We start from the raw sequence: 19190 nt of genomic DNA on the forward strand, positions 1-19190 counted from the left end.
GCTCGCTTACGATTGGCTGCGTATAGTATGTGGGCGGGGAGGAAATCCCTCTTCTCAATTGAGTCTCCGAAGAGAAGGCGAATGGCGATGCATAACAAAAATAATGGCACGTAATTCAGTAATTACGTGGCAGCAGCTTACTGAAGACCCAAGGATATACAGTATGTCGTTGTACTACAGTAGGTGTGAATTTATTTTATGACTGTTAGAACATCTGTGTATTATACTTCCCCGTTTAGTGTTTGACTTAAACATACATTCCATACAAAATACAACACTGAAACAATACGTCTGTGTAAGCTCTCAGTCGTACAGGAGTGGTCCATCGATGAAAAGGTTTCTTCAGCCGTCATCTGTACCTTAAGTACAGATGAAGAAACCTTTTCATCGAAAGCACTGAAGCAACTTACGATCAAACTCACCATACCAGTGACCGCTCGGAATGTATCTCCTTCGTAAGGTGGGGAGCGTCTGTAGTCAGGCACTAACTACTACCTCTGCAGTTAGGTATAAAAATATGAAGTTAAATTATAGATTAGCCTACATTTATATTTCACCGTTATCGAAAGAACAGTTTCAACCAAGTTAAAAATGGAATTCATTCATGATTTCAAGTCAAGTTCGTTTCTTTTTTTAATTAGGTCTTCTGTTACAGAATACCCAATTAATTCGGCCACAAGCACCCTCAAAACCAGCGTTACCTTCAGCCAGGTTTGACGGCGACATAACTATTGGGTTATGGTTTGTTGTCAGTCTCCTTCTGTCTCTGGTTTATGTTTGTAAACAGTTATCTCTGCTGTTTATGTTGGAAAATAACGTGATAGTTTTAGCTGAAGTGCGAAACTCGATTCTCTCATTTGTCACGCATGTTTTTTTGTCCCCAGTCGACCTGGAGCACATGAGGACGGTGAAATCGGACAAGCACCAGCGCTTTTGCCAAGAAAACGGCCTCATCAGTCAGTTCGTGTCCGCCAAGACCGGCGACTCTGTAAGCGTCTGACGCCAACAAAAGCATGATTTTGATCATATTTACTCGGGTTAACGTTACACCTTGTGTTACTGTCTTCAGGTATATCTTTGTTTCCAGAGGGTTGCGGCTGAGATTCTCGGCGTAAAGTTGAACAAAGCTGAGATAGAACAGTCCCAGGTGAGTCATTCAAGTGTCGCGTTTCAACAAAAGGTCTGGACGTTACTTTTTCTTCCTGGATTCGTTGACCTGAGAAAAATGATCAGCCTTACAGAGTATCTAACATTATGCCAGTTGTAATGGAGGTCAATGGGAGTGCGTGGGGTCAACAGAGGTCACCACACACTGTAAATGACCTTTTGTTGCATAAACACCGGTTTGTTACGTCTACCTCAAGTAACGCTCTACCTGCCAGTGAAGCTGCCCATCTGTAAATAAGACCCACATTGACCACATTAATGCGTGAAGTCAGAGGTTAAAGGTATGCATTTGCGGGGGTGACAAGGTTACTTGAGCCGGCTGATTTATTTTGTTTATCTCCGCAACGATGCCTAAAAAACACTTGGGCCTGCCAGCGAGGCCCGGTTGCCCAAACGTGGCGGCCACAGGATTTACACGGTCACCTCCCCCAGAAGCATTAATCCTCCCTATGATACGAGCGTTTGGAGCCACCCTGGCTGGGGTAGTGCTTGATGAGCTGGGGCCTGCAGAAAGGTCACGGCCCTGGGAGAGGAGGAGCGCATGTAAGGGGAGCGCTGGCCTGGTTCTCAAGCCCATCATCACCACTGTTACTACCGCTGCCTACTGACTAATGGAGCCGTCCATCCACTTTGTTCTTCCTACCCCGCTGTCACCGGAACAAAGTGCTTTGATCCATGTTTAGCAAGCGGAGAGAATGGCAGTGTGAAAAAAAATGAAGTGATACACTGTGGTGGTCTTCTCGTTTTAATTATGGAACACTTATTTGTTTTTAAATCTCTTGAAGGGAAATCTTGTGATTTTGACACACCACAAAGAACAGAGTGTTGGTTAAAAAGGTCTTCCAAAAGCAATTGAAGAAAGCTCTTACAGAATGACCAGACACATAATTGACAGTCAAATGTTCTTCTGCTACTACTAGTACAACTCCCTGTAGCATTTTATTCTTTTAAATGCCGACACATCTCTCCATGTTTAAAGTCCAACAATATATTTGGTTAAATCCTCCACTGACTAGATTATATTTCACCATGTACCTGTAGTAGCGGGACATGGTGGTCCAATGGCATGCCTGTTCAGTGTGTCCTCATCTCTCTTTCTCTCTCTCTCTCTCTCTCTCTCTCTCTCTCTCTCTCTCTCTCTCTCTCTCTCTCTCTCTCTCTCTCTCTCTCTCTCTCTCTCTCTCTCATTCTCTCTCTCTCTCTCTCTCTCATTCTCTCTCTCTCTATATATATAACATATTGTGTGTATATATATAACATAGTGTGTATATATATATATATATATATATATATATATATATATATATATATATATATATATATATATATATATATATATATATATATACAGTAAAGTCTCGTTATATCGATATCGGTTATATCGATAGTACCGATTATTACGATACTATTTCCATGAACGCCAGGAGAAAATTACATGCACGCAGGATTGGATATATCGATAGTCCCGGTTATATCGATATTTTTTCGGACTCCCGAGAATATCGATATAACAAGACTTTACTGTGTACATATATATATATATATATATATATATATATATATATATATATATATATATATATATATATATATATATATATATATATATATATATATATTCAAACAGCGCCGTCCATACGGCTGAGATGAAGAAGCGCCATTCTGCCCTCATTTTCATGTCTGTGAATCATCATCCGCCAATCATATCATATACTGTATAAAAACTGGGCTTCAGCATCCGTTGATGCCTCGCAACGGACAGCAGAAGTGCATTCCTGTTTGAAGATTGAGGTGACGCTACAATTTTGTGATATTTCTGAATGCGGTGATAAAGTTAACTAGTGCTTTTTTTTCGTCCCGCGCTTATCAGCACAGTTTGCAAAACAAGATACAGTAAAGTCTCGTTATATCGATATTCAAGGGAGTCCGAAAAAATATCGATATAACCGGGACTATCGATATATCCGACCCTGTTTGCATGTAATTTTCTCCGTGCGTGCATAGAAATAGTATCGATATAACCGGGACTATCGATATATCCGACCCTGTTTGCATGTAATTTTCTCCGTGCGTGCATAGAAATAGTATCGATATAACCGGGACTATCGATATATCCGATATCGATATAACGAGACTTTACTGTATATATATATATATATATATATATATATATCAAAGTCAAAGTCAGCTTTATTGTCAAATATGCTAATATGCATGACATTCAGCACAGATGAAATTAGTGTCCCCTCGGACCCAGCATGCAAGGCACTTATAATGACTTTAACAAACATAATAAACATGAAAACGCCAATTTACCGGGAGAGGGGAGCCGCTGCGTGTTCACGCGCCGCCATCTTGGGAAAAACAAAAATTACAAATATGACAACACAAAGACACAGAGTCATTCATTCTTCAGGACTTGCTGTACACTCTTTGCGATGACATGAAGCAGTTCTAGATGAAAGAGGAGAGCATCAAAGCATCCATTTCAGAAGTGAATCAGGGACGTCATGGTGGAATTTGCACGTCTACTACAAGCTAAATGTTGAAAGCAAACAAGAAGCTGTAGCATCCATTGACGAAAAGACATTGTCTCACATCTCCTGTCCCACATAAATCCGCTTCAATTCCAAGCCGCGACAGTTCCATACACGCATCGGCGCTCTGCGCTGACGCTCCTTCTTATCGCAAATCTTATCTTATTCTTGTATATATATATATATATATATATATATATATATATATATATATATATATATATATATATATATATATATATATATATATATATATATATATATTCGAGATGCAAAGAATGTGGGTCAGTTGATGGTACTCCGGAAGCTTGATGGTACTCCAGACGCTTCCTGCTTCGAGCTAATTCTTCAATCATGATGCCCTAATGATTTATTTATATGTTTATTTATTTTGATAAGCGTTTCAGAGAACGGATCAATGGATGCGAGGTCTGCTCTCTGTGCTTGTTTAGAGGTGGAGACAGAGGCTCAGTCAAGCCTCATTATCAGCTGTCAGCTATAGCAAGCTGAACACAAGGGTCGCGACCCATGACAGAATTATATCTGCCCGGCTGCCCCTTCCTTCTTTCCTCTCTGTCTTCGGGATCAGATAGCGAGCCCTCAGATCCATCACTAGCTTTGACACCAGGCCTCAGCAGCTCATTCATTAGCCAGCCAAACGTCTGTGCTCCCGCTAATGGGACGTAGCCGCCGTTTTCCCGCTTAACACTGATGTCATCTGTTTCCTCTTTCTATTGCACCTCAATTTCTTCCGTATCATCCCACATGTTAATGATGATAATGCATTTAATTTCTAAGTGCCTTTCAAAGCTCTCAAGGTCACTTTACAGTCACAGGATATTTTTTTTTCTGTGGGTGAGCAGTGGCAGCCACATGCGCCAGCGTTCACTCAACACGGAAGGAACTCAAATAGATAGAAAGCTAGCCAACTAGCTAATAGATAGCCAATAGCCAGTGAGCTAGATAGCTATATAGCTAGCCAGATAGCTAGCCAGCTCGACAATATAGCTAGCTAGGGATCGTTTTAGCTAGCGTTTGTAGCGCTAGCTAGCTAGATATCTATATCTATGTATTTATCTATGTATTTATTTAACTATTTATTTAATTACAGTAGTGAAATTGGCTTTTTTTGCTGTGTCAAATTTAGAAAACATTTTTGCTAGGTATTTTAATATGTGAACATGAAAGGTAAGATGAATATATTCCTCACTTTCTACCTGCCCTAACTCTCCATTCTTACCATGACTATTTTCTCTCCTTTGCTCATTGTTTTCATTTTTGTTTTCACTCTCTCTTTGCTGCCCGGCATGTGGCCTACCTGCTCAGAGGATAGTGAAGGCCGAGCTGGTGAACTACCCACAGGATGAAGGCCCGATTAGACAGGAGTATCGCCAGCAAAGCAAAATATGTCTGGTTCAATAGTTGAAAGTATGTTTGCACAGTAGCATACTAGCAATGAGGGTCATTAGAGGATTAAGTAGCTTCCCTTTTTTAGCATTTAGCTATTAAACAGTTCTTGGACTTTTAGAAGTGTGTCATTTTGTAGTCCTTTTAGTAAATGTAGTGCTGAAGTATTCATAGCATTCCATTTTAGCCGTATTCTGTTGTTACAGCCTCATTCCAAAATACAATCTATTTTTTTTTGCTAGAAATCTCTACACAAAACAACCATAACAACAATGTGTTTGTATCATTCAAATGTATTCACAGATTTTGTTCAAGACTTTGTTGATGCATCTTTGGCAGTAATTGGAGCCTCAGGTCTATTGACGTGTAATATATGCAGAATATTGAGTTTTAGGACTACATGAAAACCGATTTGGTCAAAAACAGAAACATTTCTCATTATAATAAATGTAATCAATGTCGTTTTTTTAACTCATTCACTGCCAGACATGTTCAAAAATGTGTCCGCTTCAGTGCCAGGGTTTTTGTTATTGTCACTCAAATTCCAGGGACCACAGAATATTGCGTTTTAGGACTACATAAACATTCAATGCAGCGTGAGAAACCATAGACTCTCTTCCTTCATCAGAAAGAAAGAGTTAATTTGTAAATTATATGGGTCTGAAGTTATATGAGTTTGAAATGAGGGCAGCTGTCCAAAATACTATGCAATACACGCATATTGGTTTATTTAGCGCTTTGAAAGCAGCTGAAGCTGGAACAAAGCGCTAACACGGAAAATAAGAAATGCTGCCCCCTTCTGGAAGGGGAAAAAAACATTGCCAGATGTCTGGCCTGCGCTTTATCGGCACCCAAGCATGAAAAAACAAAACACGAACAAATTCTGGAATGGCGTTCGACATCATATGTCCAATTCCCGAATAAATTCTGGAATGGCAGTGAATGAGAGATCTCTCTAGAAATGGTTGCGCACATTCAAGTCTGGGCTCAGTCTGGGGGTACTGTGGTCATTGGAACCTTCAAAGGAGCATAGTTTTTTTTTTTTCCCGACCCTTCCCCAGATTATTGCCTCGAGACAATCCTGTCTTGCAGGTCAACAGACAATTCCTTTGACTTGACACCTGTGACACCTTAAATAGACAGGTGTGTGCTTTTCCAAGTCATGTTCAATCAACAGAAGGGGTGTTCACACCGCAAGTGTTACTCCGGTGTAGCTCCGGGGTTGCCCCCCCCCCTCCCCGGTAGAGCATTCGCATGTACAACGTTATACCGGTGTAGCCCTTGAAAACAGCTTAAACCGGAGCAAATTCATGAGGTGGATCCCCGATTATTTTGGGGTAAATGCTAGTTTGAAGGGTAGCACTATGGGATGTGAAGGCTACAGGGTTAGAACCATGCGAATAGTTGATTGCATATGGTATTTTGTGCTCGGTTATACCGTGTTTTCCGGTGTATAAGGTGCATTCAAAAGCCTTGATTTGTCATATTGAGCCACGACAGGTCTTGCAACGACTGTCAGCAGCCACCGACTCCATTTCCCCCTGTAGAAGAAATTGTGCGTAATCCAAACCTGTACTGTAATAATAATAATACTAATAATAATAATACATGTAATTTCTAAGCGCCTTTCAAAACTCTCCCGGACACTTTACAGTCACTGGATTTTTTTTTCTGCGGGTGAGCAGCGGCAGCCACACGCACCAGAGGTGCCTTATATATATGGAAAACATTTTATATATTTCTCTCATTTTTTACATTTTTATCATTCTTTGAAGGTGTCACCCCTGCCTTATATATTGAAAAAGTTTGAAAATACACTATACATTGGGGGTGCGCCTTATACTCTGGTGCGCCCTTATGTATGGAAAAGTTTGAAAACACACCATTCATTGATTGGCCTTATACTCCATTGCGCCTTATACACTGGAAAATACAGTGAGACCTCAACTTACAAACACCTTATCTTACAAACTTTTCGTCTTACAAACGTCAAATTTATGAAAATTAAACCTTATAATAAGCACTATTTTCATAATACACACCCACCACGGCTGGCGGAATGATCTTCGACGGAAGCACACGACCGAACAGCACCAGAGGTTAAGTTACCAACAGTCCTTATGGAAGGTGACTCTCCTTCCATAAGCCATCAACGACCATCAAAAAGGTCAATAAAACTTTATTTTACAGCACAGTTCATTTCTTTAATTACAGTCGTCATGTAATGCGCCTCTCTTTCCAAACAGCAATTCCCTTTGACCTTCGACCTCCAACACCATTCCATCAAGCCATAAATGACCATCACAAATGTAAATAAAGTGACTGTATGATACAATGCAGTGTATTTCTTTCATTACAATACAATAGCACATTTATTATACATAGAATAAGGTATGTTGTGTGTAGTTTTTTAGGCTTATTTAGTTGAAAAGTATATTTTATGGAAACCCGGGAACGGATTATTCCCATTTTAATGGTTTCCTATGGGAAATGTTTTTTTGAGATACACACTTTTCGCCTCTACACACCAATTAAGTTCGTAAGTTGAGGTCTCACTGTACAATACTTCATGTCAACTCCAATGAGATTGTAGGTACCTCTCAAAGATCACTGAGCTCAATTTTTAGCTTTGTGGGGAAAGGCTGTGAACACTTGTGAATGAATGTGGAAAGTTTGAAAATTGGTGAGTACTCTATGGATGCACTCTACTGGAGGTAAGAACAAAAAAGTGCCGTCAACGTCATTTTCACAGGGATACCCGCGACGGATGTTTTCGCAGAACGTATGTCTGTTGCGTGAATGAAGCACCAATGTGGTTTCAACCCTAGTAAAAAAATAAACATAAAGATTATGTGGTCTCTGCACATTATGGTTGATCTTGAATGCAGTCATGATTCTGAACAAACAATACTGTGTCTTACTGGTGTGTTCTTCTTACAGCGTGTGGTCAAAGCGGATATCGTGAACTACAGTCAAGAAATGGCAGCCCGGACCGTCAACACCCCTCGCAGCTCCATGTGTGCGGTACAGTAAGACCTAGCAAAGCCCACTTCAATGCCAACATTGAACTTCAGTATTTTCCTTTCGGGCTGACGTGTTCAAACAGCGCCGTCCATACGGCTGAGATGAAGAAGCGCCATTCTGCCCTCATTTTCATGTCTGTGAATCATCATCCGCCAATCATATCATATACTGTATAAAAACTGGGCTTCAGCGTCCGTCGATGCCTCGCAACGGACAGCAGAAGTGCATTCCTGTTTGAAGATTGAGGTGACGCTACAATTTTGTGATATTTCTGAATGCGGTGATAAAGTTAACTCGTGCTTTTTTTTCATCCCGCACTTATCAGCACAGTTTGCAAAACAAGATACAGTAAAGTCTCGTTATATCGATATTCAAGGGAGTCCGAAAAAATAACGATATAACCGGGACTATCGATATATCCGACCCTGTTTGCATGTAATTTTCTCCGTGCGTGCATAGAAATAGTATCGATATAACCGGGACTATCAATATATCCGATATCGATATAACGAGACTTTACTGTACTTTTAACTCATTCAATGCCATTCATGAATGTATTCGGGAATTGAAAATATGACGCAGAGCGCCATTCCCGAATTTGGTCGGCTTTTGTTTTTTTTATGTTTGAGTGCTGATAAAGCGCTGGCCATGGCCTCTGGCAATGTTTTTCTTTTCCACAAGGGTCAGCATTTCTGTTTTTACCATGTTAGCGCTTTGTTCCAGCTTCAGCTGTTGTTAAAGCACTAAATAACCACACATATATATGTATTGTATTGTATTGTATTTTAGACAACCACCCTCATTTCAAGCTCATATAACTCCAGACCCATATCATTTTGGAATTAACCCTTTTTTTTCCTGATTAAAGAAAATAGTCTAAGGTTTCTTACGCTGCATTGATTGTTTATGTAGTCCTAAAACTCAATATTCTCTGGGTCCTGGAATTCAAGTGACAATGACAAAAACCCTGGCACTAGAGTGGACACATTTTTGCACATCATCTGGCAGTGAATGAGTTAAATGGTGTATTTCTTGGATTCTGATTAAATAACATTGAGATGCTGAAAGTATTTCCGCTCTGGATAGTTCTCTCTGTGCACTTCCAGAGAAATTCAATGGTGACGTGGTATTGGTGAAGCCTTAGAAAAGATGTTTAAATGGATGTTATTACTTGTGAAGAGTGACACTGTAGTAGTTAGTTTCAATATGTAAATGTCATCAAAAACATCAAAAGCTGGACAATGCCCATCATAAAACTAAACATGTACATCTAGATTCCCCCGATGTGATGTAAGTCAAATGATGGGCTGCATATTTGCAGTTCAAATTCGTGATTATTTTCCTGTTTTTAAATCCCTCTGTGTAAGCTCTCAGTCGTACAGTAGTGGTTCATCAATGAAAAGGTTTCTTCAGCCATCATCTGTACTTCTTTGTCAGACGTTTCGCTCCTCATCCGAAAAGCTTCGTCAGCAAACTAAAAATTTTGGTGGTAATCAGCAGACGAAAAGCTTTGTCAGCGAACTAAAAATGTTGCTGGTAATCAGCAAATCACAATCAATGGTAATGTTTGCTGATTCTTACGCTTGCATTGAATGTTTATGTCTGATTACCAGCAACAATTTTAGTTCACTGAAGATGCTTTTCGGATGAGGAGCGAAACATGCGACACCTTCTAAGAAGTACAGATGACTGAAATTTTTGCTGATCACCAGCAAAAATTTTCATTCGCTGACGAGGCTTTTCAGATGACGAGCAAAACGTCCAACACCTTCATAGGTGTACAGATGACAAATTTTTTGCTGATTACCAGCAACATTTTTGGTCCGCTGACGAAGCTTTTCGGCTGAGAATCAAAACGTCCGACACCTTCAAAAAAAGTACAGATGATGGCTGAAGATCTGTTTTAAAATCCTATGTTACTGTCGAAAATGACCATTGGTGAGTGAATACGGTTTCAATGAGTTGACATCTTGCAATCTTTCACTCATCGAATCAACACAGACCAACAATGAAGTTGAATGCTCCAGAAGAACTGTTGAAATTTTAAGAGTAAGGACTGAAACATGACCCCCCCCCCTCCCCCAGACCCCATCCCCTCCCTATACAGCTCTAACAGTCACCGCTAGCTCACGATCCACCTGGTTGGTCTTTGTCCTGTGAATCTCCACTAAAATAGCTTTGAAATGTACCCAAGACAGTTGATACAAACGCCTTATAAAAGCTAATAAGTGCTATCACTGTAATTATTTACCCAAATACAGTAGTCCTGAGACTTTTGTGATTGGAGGGCTCCTAGTTCAACCACCCCACCCTTTTTTTTGGCCTCGTCAGTGTCACTCACTGAAGCCAGCAATGGATTAAGTGCCTTTGAAACCGCACGGATAAACAAAACAAAAGACAGTATCTCTCCAACCAGGTGTCGACTCCAATAGAGAGTGGGGGGGGGGTGTCACACCAGCCCCACGTGCAGTTGTTTCGCTCCAGTGGACGTCTTAGGAATTGTCTTGACTGGATTTTTTTTTTTTTTGGGGGGGGGGAGCAAGAGCTGTCACCAGTGTTGACAGGAGAGAGTTGCCCTTGGCTTTGCGGCTGTTTGGACAGGTGTTTTTGTCAGGAGAAAACAACCACAGTCCCCTCTCCATGCTCAGACCCGCACGATATTGTCGCGTCTTTCCAGACGGAAGCAAAGAATATCAGCACAGCAATAATGCCGGAGAAAGGACGAGGCTTCTGCTACACCGGAGGGGGCACGTCAAGGTTGGGTGGCTCAAAACTCAGACTTTCTTCCTGTTTGTTTTAGCACCATTGTGTGAGGCGTTTTTTTTTTTTTTTTGCAAATGAACAAAGTTCCATGAATTGTTAGCATTCCTGCTTTAAAAGTGAAGACGTGAATCACAGTTAACATGGCACTCTAAAATCAATTCACAAATTGAACATGCAGCAAAATGTTTAAAAAGATGCCAGACAATTGGTGAAGTTAAGCTAATTCTTTGAAAACAAATGCATTTTTTTCTGTTATCTAGTGTTGCGGATGAGTTGGTGAGGTCCACCTGGCACCATTCACCTGCCAAAAAATCATGAACCATCATGCTTGGAAAAAAATCTGAATACTAAACCAGTGCTAGATATAAATGAAAATATAAATCCAAAGCTAATGCTAAAATGCTAAAGAACTAATGAAGTGCAACAAATTCCCAAAGAACAATCAACCAGTGTAGCGAGAGAAGGTGTGACTGAGGAATGTGTCAATCATTTGCTCATGTGCATCCAGATCAGGACACACACACACACACACAAAATATATCCGAAAACACTATGATTGGACAGTTGTATAAAACCGATTTGCTACAAAAATTAAACAACTAACTCATTCACCGCCATTCACAAATTTATTTGGGAATTGAAAATATGACAGAGCGCCATTCCTGAATTTATTTGGGTTTTGTTTTTTCATGCTTGGGTGCCGATAAAGCACTGGCTTGGCCTCTGGCAATGTTTTTCCTTTGCAATAGGGGGCATAATGTCCCTTTTTTCCATGTTAGCGCTTTGTTCCAGCTTCAGCTGTCATTAAAGCGCTATAAACCAATATGTATGTATTTTATTGCATTGTATTTTGTACAGCCGCCCTCATTTCAAGCTCATATGACTCCAGACCCATATAATTTAGGAATTAACTCATTTTTTCGAATGAAAGAAGAGAGTCTAATGTTTTTTTACGCTGCATTGAGTGTTTGTTTATTCCTAAAACTCAATCTTCTGTGGGTCCTGGATTTCGAGTGACAATGACAAAAACCCCGTCACTGCAGTGGACACATTTTTGCACATCGTCTGGCAGTCAATGAGTTAAGGTCTTAAACTCAAGTGACATAACTAGTGTTTAAAACAAGGATGGCTACAATCGCGTTCCCATCGTGTCATCAGTCAATCCCCCTCTTCACTTTTAATTGATTAATTTAAGGGGCGTGGCATTTGAAACATGGCCAATTTGTCTTCTTTTGAACTTTAGGACATAAATTTGTCCGCCTAATGTTCAGTGTCATCGTCTCCATGCATTCTCTTTGGTAACAATAACGTTTTGTCTTAGCTCAATTGTTTCTTTCAATAAATAGTTGAATGTGTATCAATGGCTGTGGCTCTCCTTTTTTTCATTTACTTCTCTGGCATGAAAAAAGACCAAATGATTGTAATGTGAAAAGTAACAAAAAAAAAAAATAATATATATATATATATATATATACATATATATATATACTTCGTTACTGCTGCAACTGTTGTGAAAGGCGCTATATATAAATTAAGATGTATTGTATTGTATAAGGCGCAGTCTAAAATGCTCCCTCAGTGAATGGTGTATTTTCAAACGCATTCCATATATAAGGCACACCGGACTATAATGAATGAAATGTTTTCCAAATCTAATGTATATATACAAAAGTTTTCCAAATATAAGGAACAGTACATTATAAGGCGCTACAGTCGAGTATGGGGTGACGCACTGCTTCTCCTACAGGAGAAATGGGGTCGGTGGCTGCTGATAGTAGTTACAAGACCTGTTATGGCTCAATATTACTTCACATATAAGATGCACCTGCATATAAGACGCAGGGTCATCTTTTGAAGAAAATGAAGGCTGTTGGATCCACCTCATACACCGGAAAATACGGTACAGGCCGAACATTTAAGTGGAATTTAAAAGGTTTTGACCTGTAGTATTTTATTTTAATATTAAAGAAGAATGAAAAATGGTCCATTTTTAAAAGAGCTACTATTGACTGATTAACCAGGCTAGCCAATGAATACATTATAAGTCAAGATACCGAGGTGGTATTATCTGTACAGTATTTTCTGGTGTATAAGGTTCACTGGAGTAGCTATCTATTTGCTATCTAACTAGCGAGCTAGCTATCTATTAGCTGGCTATCTAGCTGACTATTTAGCTATCTGGCTGGCTACCTAGCTAGATATCTGGTGGCTTCCAAGCTGTCTATCTATTTGCTATCTAACGAGCAACCTTACTATCTATTAGTTATCTATTAGCTGGCTGGCTAGCTATCTGGCTGGCTATTTAGCTATCTAGCTAGCTATCTAACTGGCTACCTGACTAGCTATCTAGGTGGCTTCCTAGCTAGCTATGTATTAGCTATCTAGCTAGCGAGCTAGCTAGCTATCTTTCTATCTATTTGAGTTATTCTGGGTTGAGTGAACACTGGCGCGTGTCTGCCGCTGCTCACCCGCAGATAAACTTATCCTGTGACTGTAAAGTGACCTTGAGAGTTTTGAAAGGCGCTTAGAAATGAAATGGTTTATTATTACATGGCGCACCCCCAATGAATTGGTGTATTAAGAATATCCATATATAAGGCGCACCAAACTATAAGGTGCACCTTCAATTAATGAAAAACGTTTGCCAAATATAATATTTAAAAATATAATAGTTTGATTCTGATTCTGATTCTGATAAGGCACTACGGTTGAGGCTGGGGCTATGCAATACTTTTTCTACGGGTGGAAATGGAGTCAGTGATGCTGACAGTGGCACACCTGCGTTTCAGGTGCAGGGTCATCTTTTGAAGAACATCAAAACTTTTGGGTGCACACCGGAAAATACGGTATATGTACTTTAAATGAGGCCTAATGACAAGCAATTGTACTGACAGCCACTCGAAAGCATTTATTTGAATGTTTTTCTTTTTGTATGTACTGTATATTGTTGCTTACGTGTTTTTCTTCGTTCTCTCGATTCTCCCAATATGACGGTTTTCACTGTGAAACCAAAACACTTCATCACCTCTCTTCCTGCTCTGTGACCTTTCTGCCTGGATATAGACGGGGTCCGCTTATCTTCATACCTTTCCATATTTGCGCCTCCTTGCAATGACTTTGCAGTATCAGTCGTAGAGTAAAACAAAAGATGGTAAGTAACCCGGTAAGAGGCCCCTGGTTGGTTCTTGTGGCCAACACCCTGGTGATTACCCACTCACCCTTCTTTCTGTTCTGCACCTTAGCCAGAGCGGCAAAGTAATAAGTAGAATGTATAAATCAACCCCTGAGATGAGTCTTTCCTTCTGTCCCCGCGTCGTGGTGTGAGCCAGACGCAGTCCCGTTCCCAGGGAGCCTCTGTGGGTGTTCCCCCAGTTCCCGTTGGACCAGGCAATGGGCATCTCGCCTCGACCCGTTTGCTAGGTGCTGCCTGTCTGCCGCAGCCGAGAAGCCGGTGATTTATTTTTGCGGCAAGGATGTGGGCATTCCGAAGGGTCGTATTTATAGTGCGCTTGGTCTTGCTGGGAGGACCCTGCCAGGAAAAACAGGCAGATTCCCAAAAGGGAGACTCGGGGACAGAAAAGTAAAGGACTTTCTGGCATGGACGGACGCTATTTTCAGTGGGTTGATGAATGAACAGCACTTACGGTCAACAGACTCCGCGTATGACTTGAGATGGAGGGGAGGACAACCAAGTCGTCCCTCCTGTAGTGGCAGTTTGAAACCCGAATCAAAATTGGGCAGCGTTATGTGGTCGGTGTTAAAAATGTTCCAATGTCAACCTCTCAAAAGCACAATTGCAACTCTAATTGTATGCAATTCATGTCAGAGAAAGAATCTTGTTGATTGTGATCGGTGTCAGATTTTTATTTGTTTTTACAATGTTTTCCCCAGTCAAGAATTTGGGATGTTATTGAATTTCATTGGATTAGCCTTTATTAGTCTCGCAGTCGAGACATTTACATTTCACAGCATCAAAATGAGGAAAGGAAAGAAGATGTTGACAAACACAATACAGAAGCTGCTGGAAAGGCAGCCACTCTCGCGACGCCATCTTGAAGTCAAAACAACAAAAAAACACTAAATAAATAATATGAAAACACAAAAGACACAGAAAGTCATTCAATCTTAAGCAGTTTTCTGCACCCTCTTCGTTACATGGAGTTCTAGATGAAAGAGGAGAGCAGCAAAGCGTCCTTTTCACCAATGGATCAGGGACCTCATGGTGAAATGTGCACGTCTCCTACAAGCTAAATGTTGAAAGCAAACACAAAGCTGTTCGCATCCATTGACGAAAAGAGATTGTCTCACATCTCTTGTCCCACGTAAATCCGCTTCAATTCCAAATTGTGACAGTTTCACATATGCATCGGTGTAATGCGGGGCTGTGAAAATGCTGCCCATTACAGGTGCAAAAAAAGCACAATCGACCCAGAGCTGTCTAGCAATGACAGTCCAATGGAACTGACATTGCTCCCAATCAAAAACAGTGCTGGCATCCTGTTTTTGATATGCACACTGAAGCAACTTACGAACAAATTCACCTCATGAACGACTACTCGAAACATATCTCGTTCATAAGGTGGGGAGCATCTGTAAATCTGAAAAAGGGATGAAATCATGACTACTTAAACCGGCATCATATCTTGAAATAGGTCACCTGTCTATGCTAAATGAGAATATAGAAGATGTTCTTGCCAAAGTATGCTTTCAGTGGACAAGCCATCATTTGTTTCTGTGCCCTCACTGGTCCGTTGGTTATCGTGCTGTGCTATGTTCAGAAACTCCCCCATCCCGAAGACCGTGAAACCCGAGCCCCCAATCCTAGCATGGACCGCCAGCCTCCAGTAATCGCGCGCCTCTTGCGCCAGCATCTACAGTACAGCGTCGGAATCAGCTGACACTTCCCCCAACAACCGACACCGTGGAACCCGACTTGACTTCTATTCCGATTCTTTTCCCGCAGCCACTTTTCTCCCCAAAGTACGCCGCCCGGCCGTTGCCCCTCGCTTGTATGAAATGTCATCGAGCTCCACAATGCTTTCAAGACTTGACGTATCGCCGTGAGGCAAAACTTAATGTGTGTTATTACAAAAAACTTTGGGGGGACTCCAGTGAGTAAAATCAGAGCTGGAAAGTTTTGTTGTTTTTTAATACCGGTCAAGCAAAGGAAATGGACTAAGGAGCCAATAAAAGCAAGAGCTCTTGGCTTGGGTCATGACAAAAGCGGCACTTCAATCAAAAGTGAACAATTTGGCCTTGTGCAACCGGTTGAGAGACTCTGTACTCAATATTTGTGGAGTGCCGTTGCGTGCCTTCATTTCAACCCAGAATTTCCTCTCCACGGCTGCTGACCTCCGATCCATCGGACCAGACTGCTTCTGATTATCTGGAGTGCGTCCCAAAATTGAGAGCAGCGGGCTTTGAGACATCCTGACGGATACTCACGTCGCACCGTTCGGCCATTCCACACTGGGCGCTTTGTGTCGATCCTCCAAAGAATTTCCAACATCACCTCACATTAATATGGATGCTTTCTCCCTTGCTCAATATGAAGTTGCCGCAACACTCCATTTCTCTTCTGGCACGCTGGTGTGATGAGATGTTCTGTTTACACCAATAAATGACCCAGGGCACCGTCATGAGGCATTTCAAGAAAAGATCCTTGACTAAAATTTTGAGAACGCCAAGCCAGAAACATATTTGACTTGATATTGTTGTTGGCCAGTCCAGCAGAAGTTGATTGGTGTCACGGTCCTTTCAGCTGGAGCTCAATTCCCCCTGACAGGCCGATTCCTCCCTGCTGGGTGGGTTACTGTTCAGTGAGATCGGAAAGTGCCACGTTGCAAATGCGACGTAACGCAGCCTGGTGAGGCTCGACGTTTCTGCCGCAAACTCTACTTCTAACTTGTTTTATCGTCTGAATGATTTGGAGTTGATAAAACACTGGCTCAGACTCTGCAACCACTGAATCTAAATCCCCGCGTCTATCCAATCAGCATGATTCTGTTGCGTAAACCGCCTTGGCGAGGTCACGTTTCATAGTCTCTGCGGCACCCGAGGCAATAACGTAATCCCCCGTCAATGGGCTGCTGTCGTTCGCAACGCCGTCTTTGAGTTTAGACGATGTGATATCAGCCCGATGGATTTCTGACATGGAGGGTGGATGAAAGTTGGGGATATTTGCCAATTTCGTCAATTTCAAAGAATCCAATTTAGGTCATCACATTTGATGCGGGTTTCAGGTTTTGGAAAAGATGACGAAAGATATTCTAAGTATTCTATGCACAAAAGAAAATGTCGGGAGAATGAAATGTGTAACTGAACAAAAAACGTTTCATAAAAAGAACTGTACATAGTGCAAAGTATAAAAATAAGTATAAAAGGCTTATTTGATATATGTAACTGTATTGACTCGACATAGGGTGGCTGTGTTATTTACAATGCATGTGTCCAGGGTTTTTGTGTGTGTTTTTTTTTCATTTGTGTTTATAAAGAAGCCTGACAGCAGTCGGTAGGAATGAGCGGCGGTACATTTCCTTCTTGCAGCGCGGGTGTAACAGTCTCTGGCTAAAGGAGCTACCCAGTGCTGTCAGGGTGGGCAAGGAGGGGCCGTCCATCATAGCTTTTAATTTAGCTAGCGTCCATTTGTTTCCCACCTCCTCCACAGAATCCAGCGAGCAGCCCAGGACAGAACTGGCCCTCTTGACCAGGTGCTCCAGTCTTTTTCTGTCCCGGGTGGTGATACTGCCTGACGAGCAGACAATTCCGTACTGGATGGCCGACCTCAGTGTCTTAAGGAGTGACGCCTGAATCCCAAAAGACCTCAGTTTCCTGAGTAGCAAGAGGTGACTTTGATCGGGGCATCTGTTTTTGTAGTCCAGTCCAGTTTATAGTTGAGAATAACATCCAGGTACTTGTAGGAGGTCACCCTCTCTATGTGTGTACCGTGGATGTTCAATGGTGCAGGTGAGGACCGTTTCCTGCAGAAATCCACAACCAACTCTTTGGTTTTCCTGGGGTTGATCTGGAGGTGATTCTGCAGGCACCAGTCCACAAAGTCCTCTGTCAGTCCCCTGTACTCCCGATCGTCTCCTTCTGTAATTAGGCAGACAATAGCTGAGTCGTCAGAGAACTTCTGAAGGTGGCAGGTTGGAGTGTTGTAGCTGAAGTCCGAAGTGTAGAGGGTGGACAAGAATGGAGCCAGGCGTGTCCCCTGCGGCGCCCCAGTGCTGCGGAGAAGCCTGCACAACTCAGTTCTTAACCCTCACATACTGTGACCGGTTTGTGAGGTAATCTGTAATTCATGATTTGATTTCATATGCTAAAATGCTAAAAAAACATTACACCACAAGAGGCAAATGTGTGACCAGGTATCACGGCGAAAAGTGTGTATCTCAAAAAAAAAAATTCCCATAGGAAACCATTAAAATGGGAATAATCAATAATCCGTTCCCGGGTTTCCATAAAATATACTTTTCAACTAAATAAGCCTTAAAACTACACACAACATACCTTATTCTATGTATAATAAATGTGCTATTGTATTGTAATGAAAGAAATACACTGAATTGTATCATAAAGTCACTTTATTTACATTTGTGATGGTCATTTATGGCTTGATGGATTGGCGTTGCAGGTCGAAGGTCAAAGGGAATTGCTGTTTGGAAAGAGAGGTGCATTACATGAGGACTATAATTAAAGAAATAAACTGCTGTAAAATAAAGTTTTATTTACCTTTTTGATGGTCGTTGATGGCTTATGGTAGGAGAGTCACCTTCCATAAGGACTGTTGGTAACTTAACCTCTGGTGCTGTTCGGTCGTGTGCTTCCGCCGAAGATTACTCCGCCAGCCGTGGTGGGTGTGTATTATGAAAATAGTGCTTATTATAAGGTTTAATTTTCATAAATTTGATGTTTGTAAGACGAAAAGTTTGTAAGATAAGGTGTTTGTAAGTTGAGGTCTCACTGTACTGTATATGTGTAAATATTTATATATGTATACATATACGTACATATATACACACGGCTGGTGTCAAAAACTCAACCAGTCAATAATTTACCGTGGTTGACGTTCAAAAAGGGAAACGATGTTGCGCTCGTACAAGTCAAAACCTAATCCGCGCACAGAAAAGAGGCAAGGGTAAATTGTACAAAGGCGCGGCATACGACACCCAAGCCTGCAAACGGCCATCTGTCTTCATAATAAGTGGCACCTGATGTGCGCCACTTAAGTGTAACCTTGAATCGTTGATGCTCTCCTCAATTAAGGTGAGCCGATTAAGATGTGAATTA

General features: G+C 41.3%; 1 protein-coding gene across 2 annotated transcripts in view; it reads left to right on the top strand.

The window, feature by feature from the left end:
- Positions 1-12253, top strand: part of rab28 (RAB28, member RAS oncogene family) — a 56396-nt gene extending 44143 nt beyond the window's left edge. The window contains exons 5-8 of one of the 2 annotated variants that reach the window (XM_089021524.1): positions 885-988; positions 1070-1147; positions 5031-5132; positions 8052-12253. In XM_089021524.1, the coding sequence (XP_088877650.1) occupies positions 885-988; positions 1070-1147; positions 5031-5126 (278 nt within the window). In that variant the 3' untranslated portion in view covers positions 5127-5132; positions 8052-12253. The remainder of the gene's footprint in view (positions 1-884; positions 989-1069; positions 1148-5030; positions 5133-8051) is intronic. The other variant, XM_089021533.1, reaches the window with a different exon arrangement.
- The last annotated feature ends 6937 nt before the right edge of the window (positions 12254-19190 follow it).

Source organism: Hippocampus bargibanti, linkage group LG02, assembly GCF_051943395.1.
Source record: "Hippocampus bargibanti isolate YZ-2025 linkage group LG02, ASM5194339v1, whole genome shotgun sequence".
Classification (NCBI taxonomy): Eukaryota; Metazoa; Chordata; class Actinopteri; order Syngnathiformes; family Syngnathidae; genus Hippocampus; species Hippocampus bargibanti.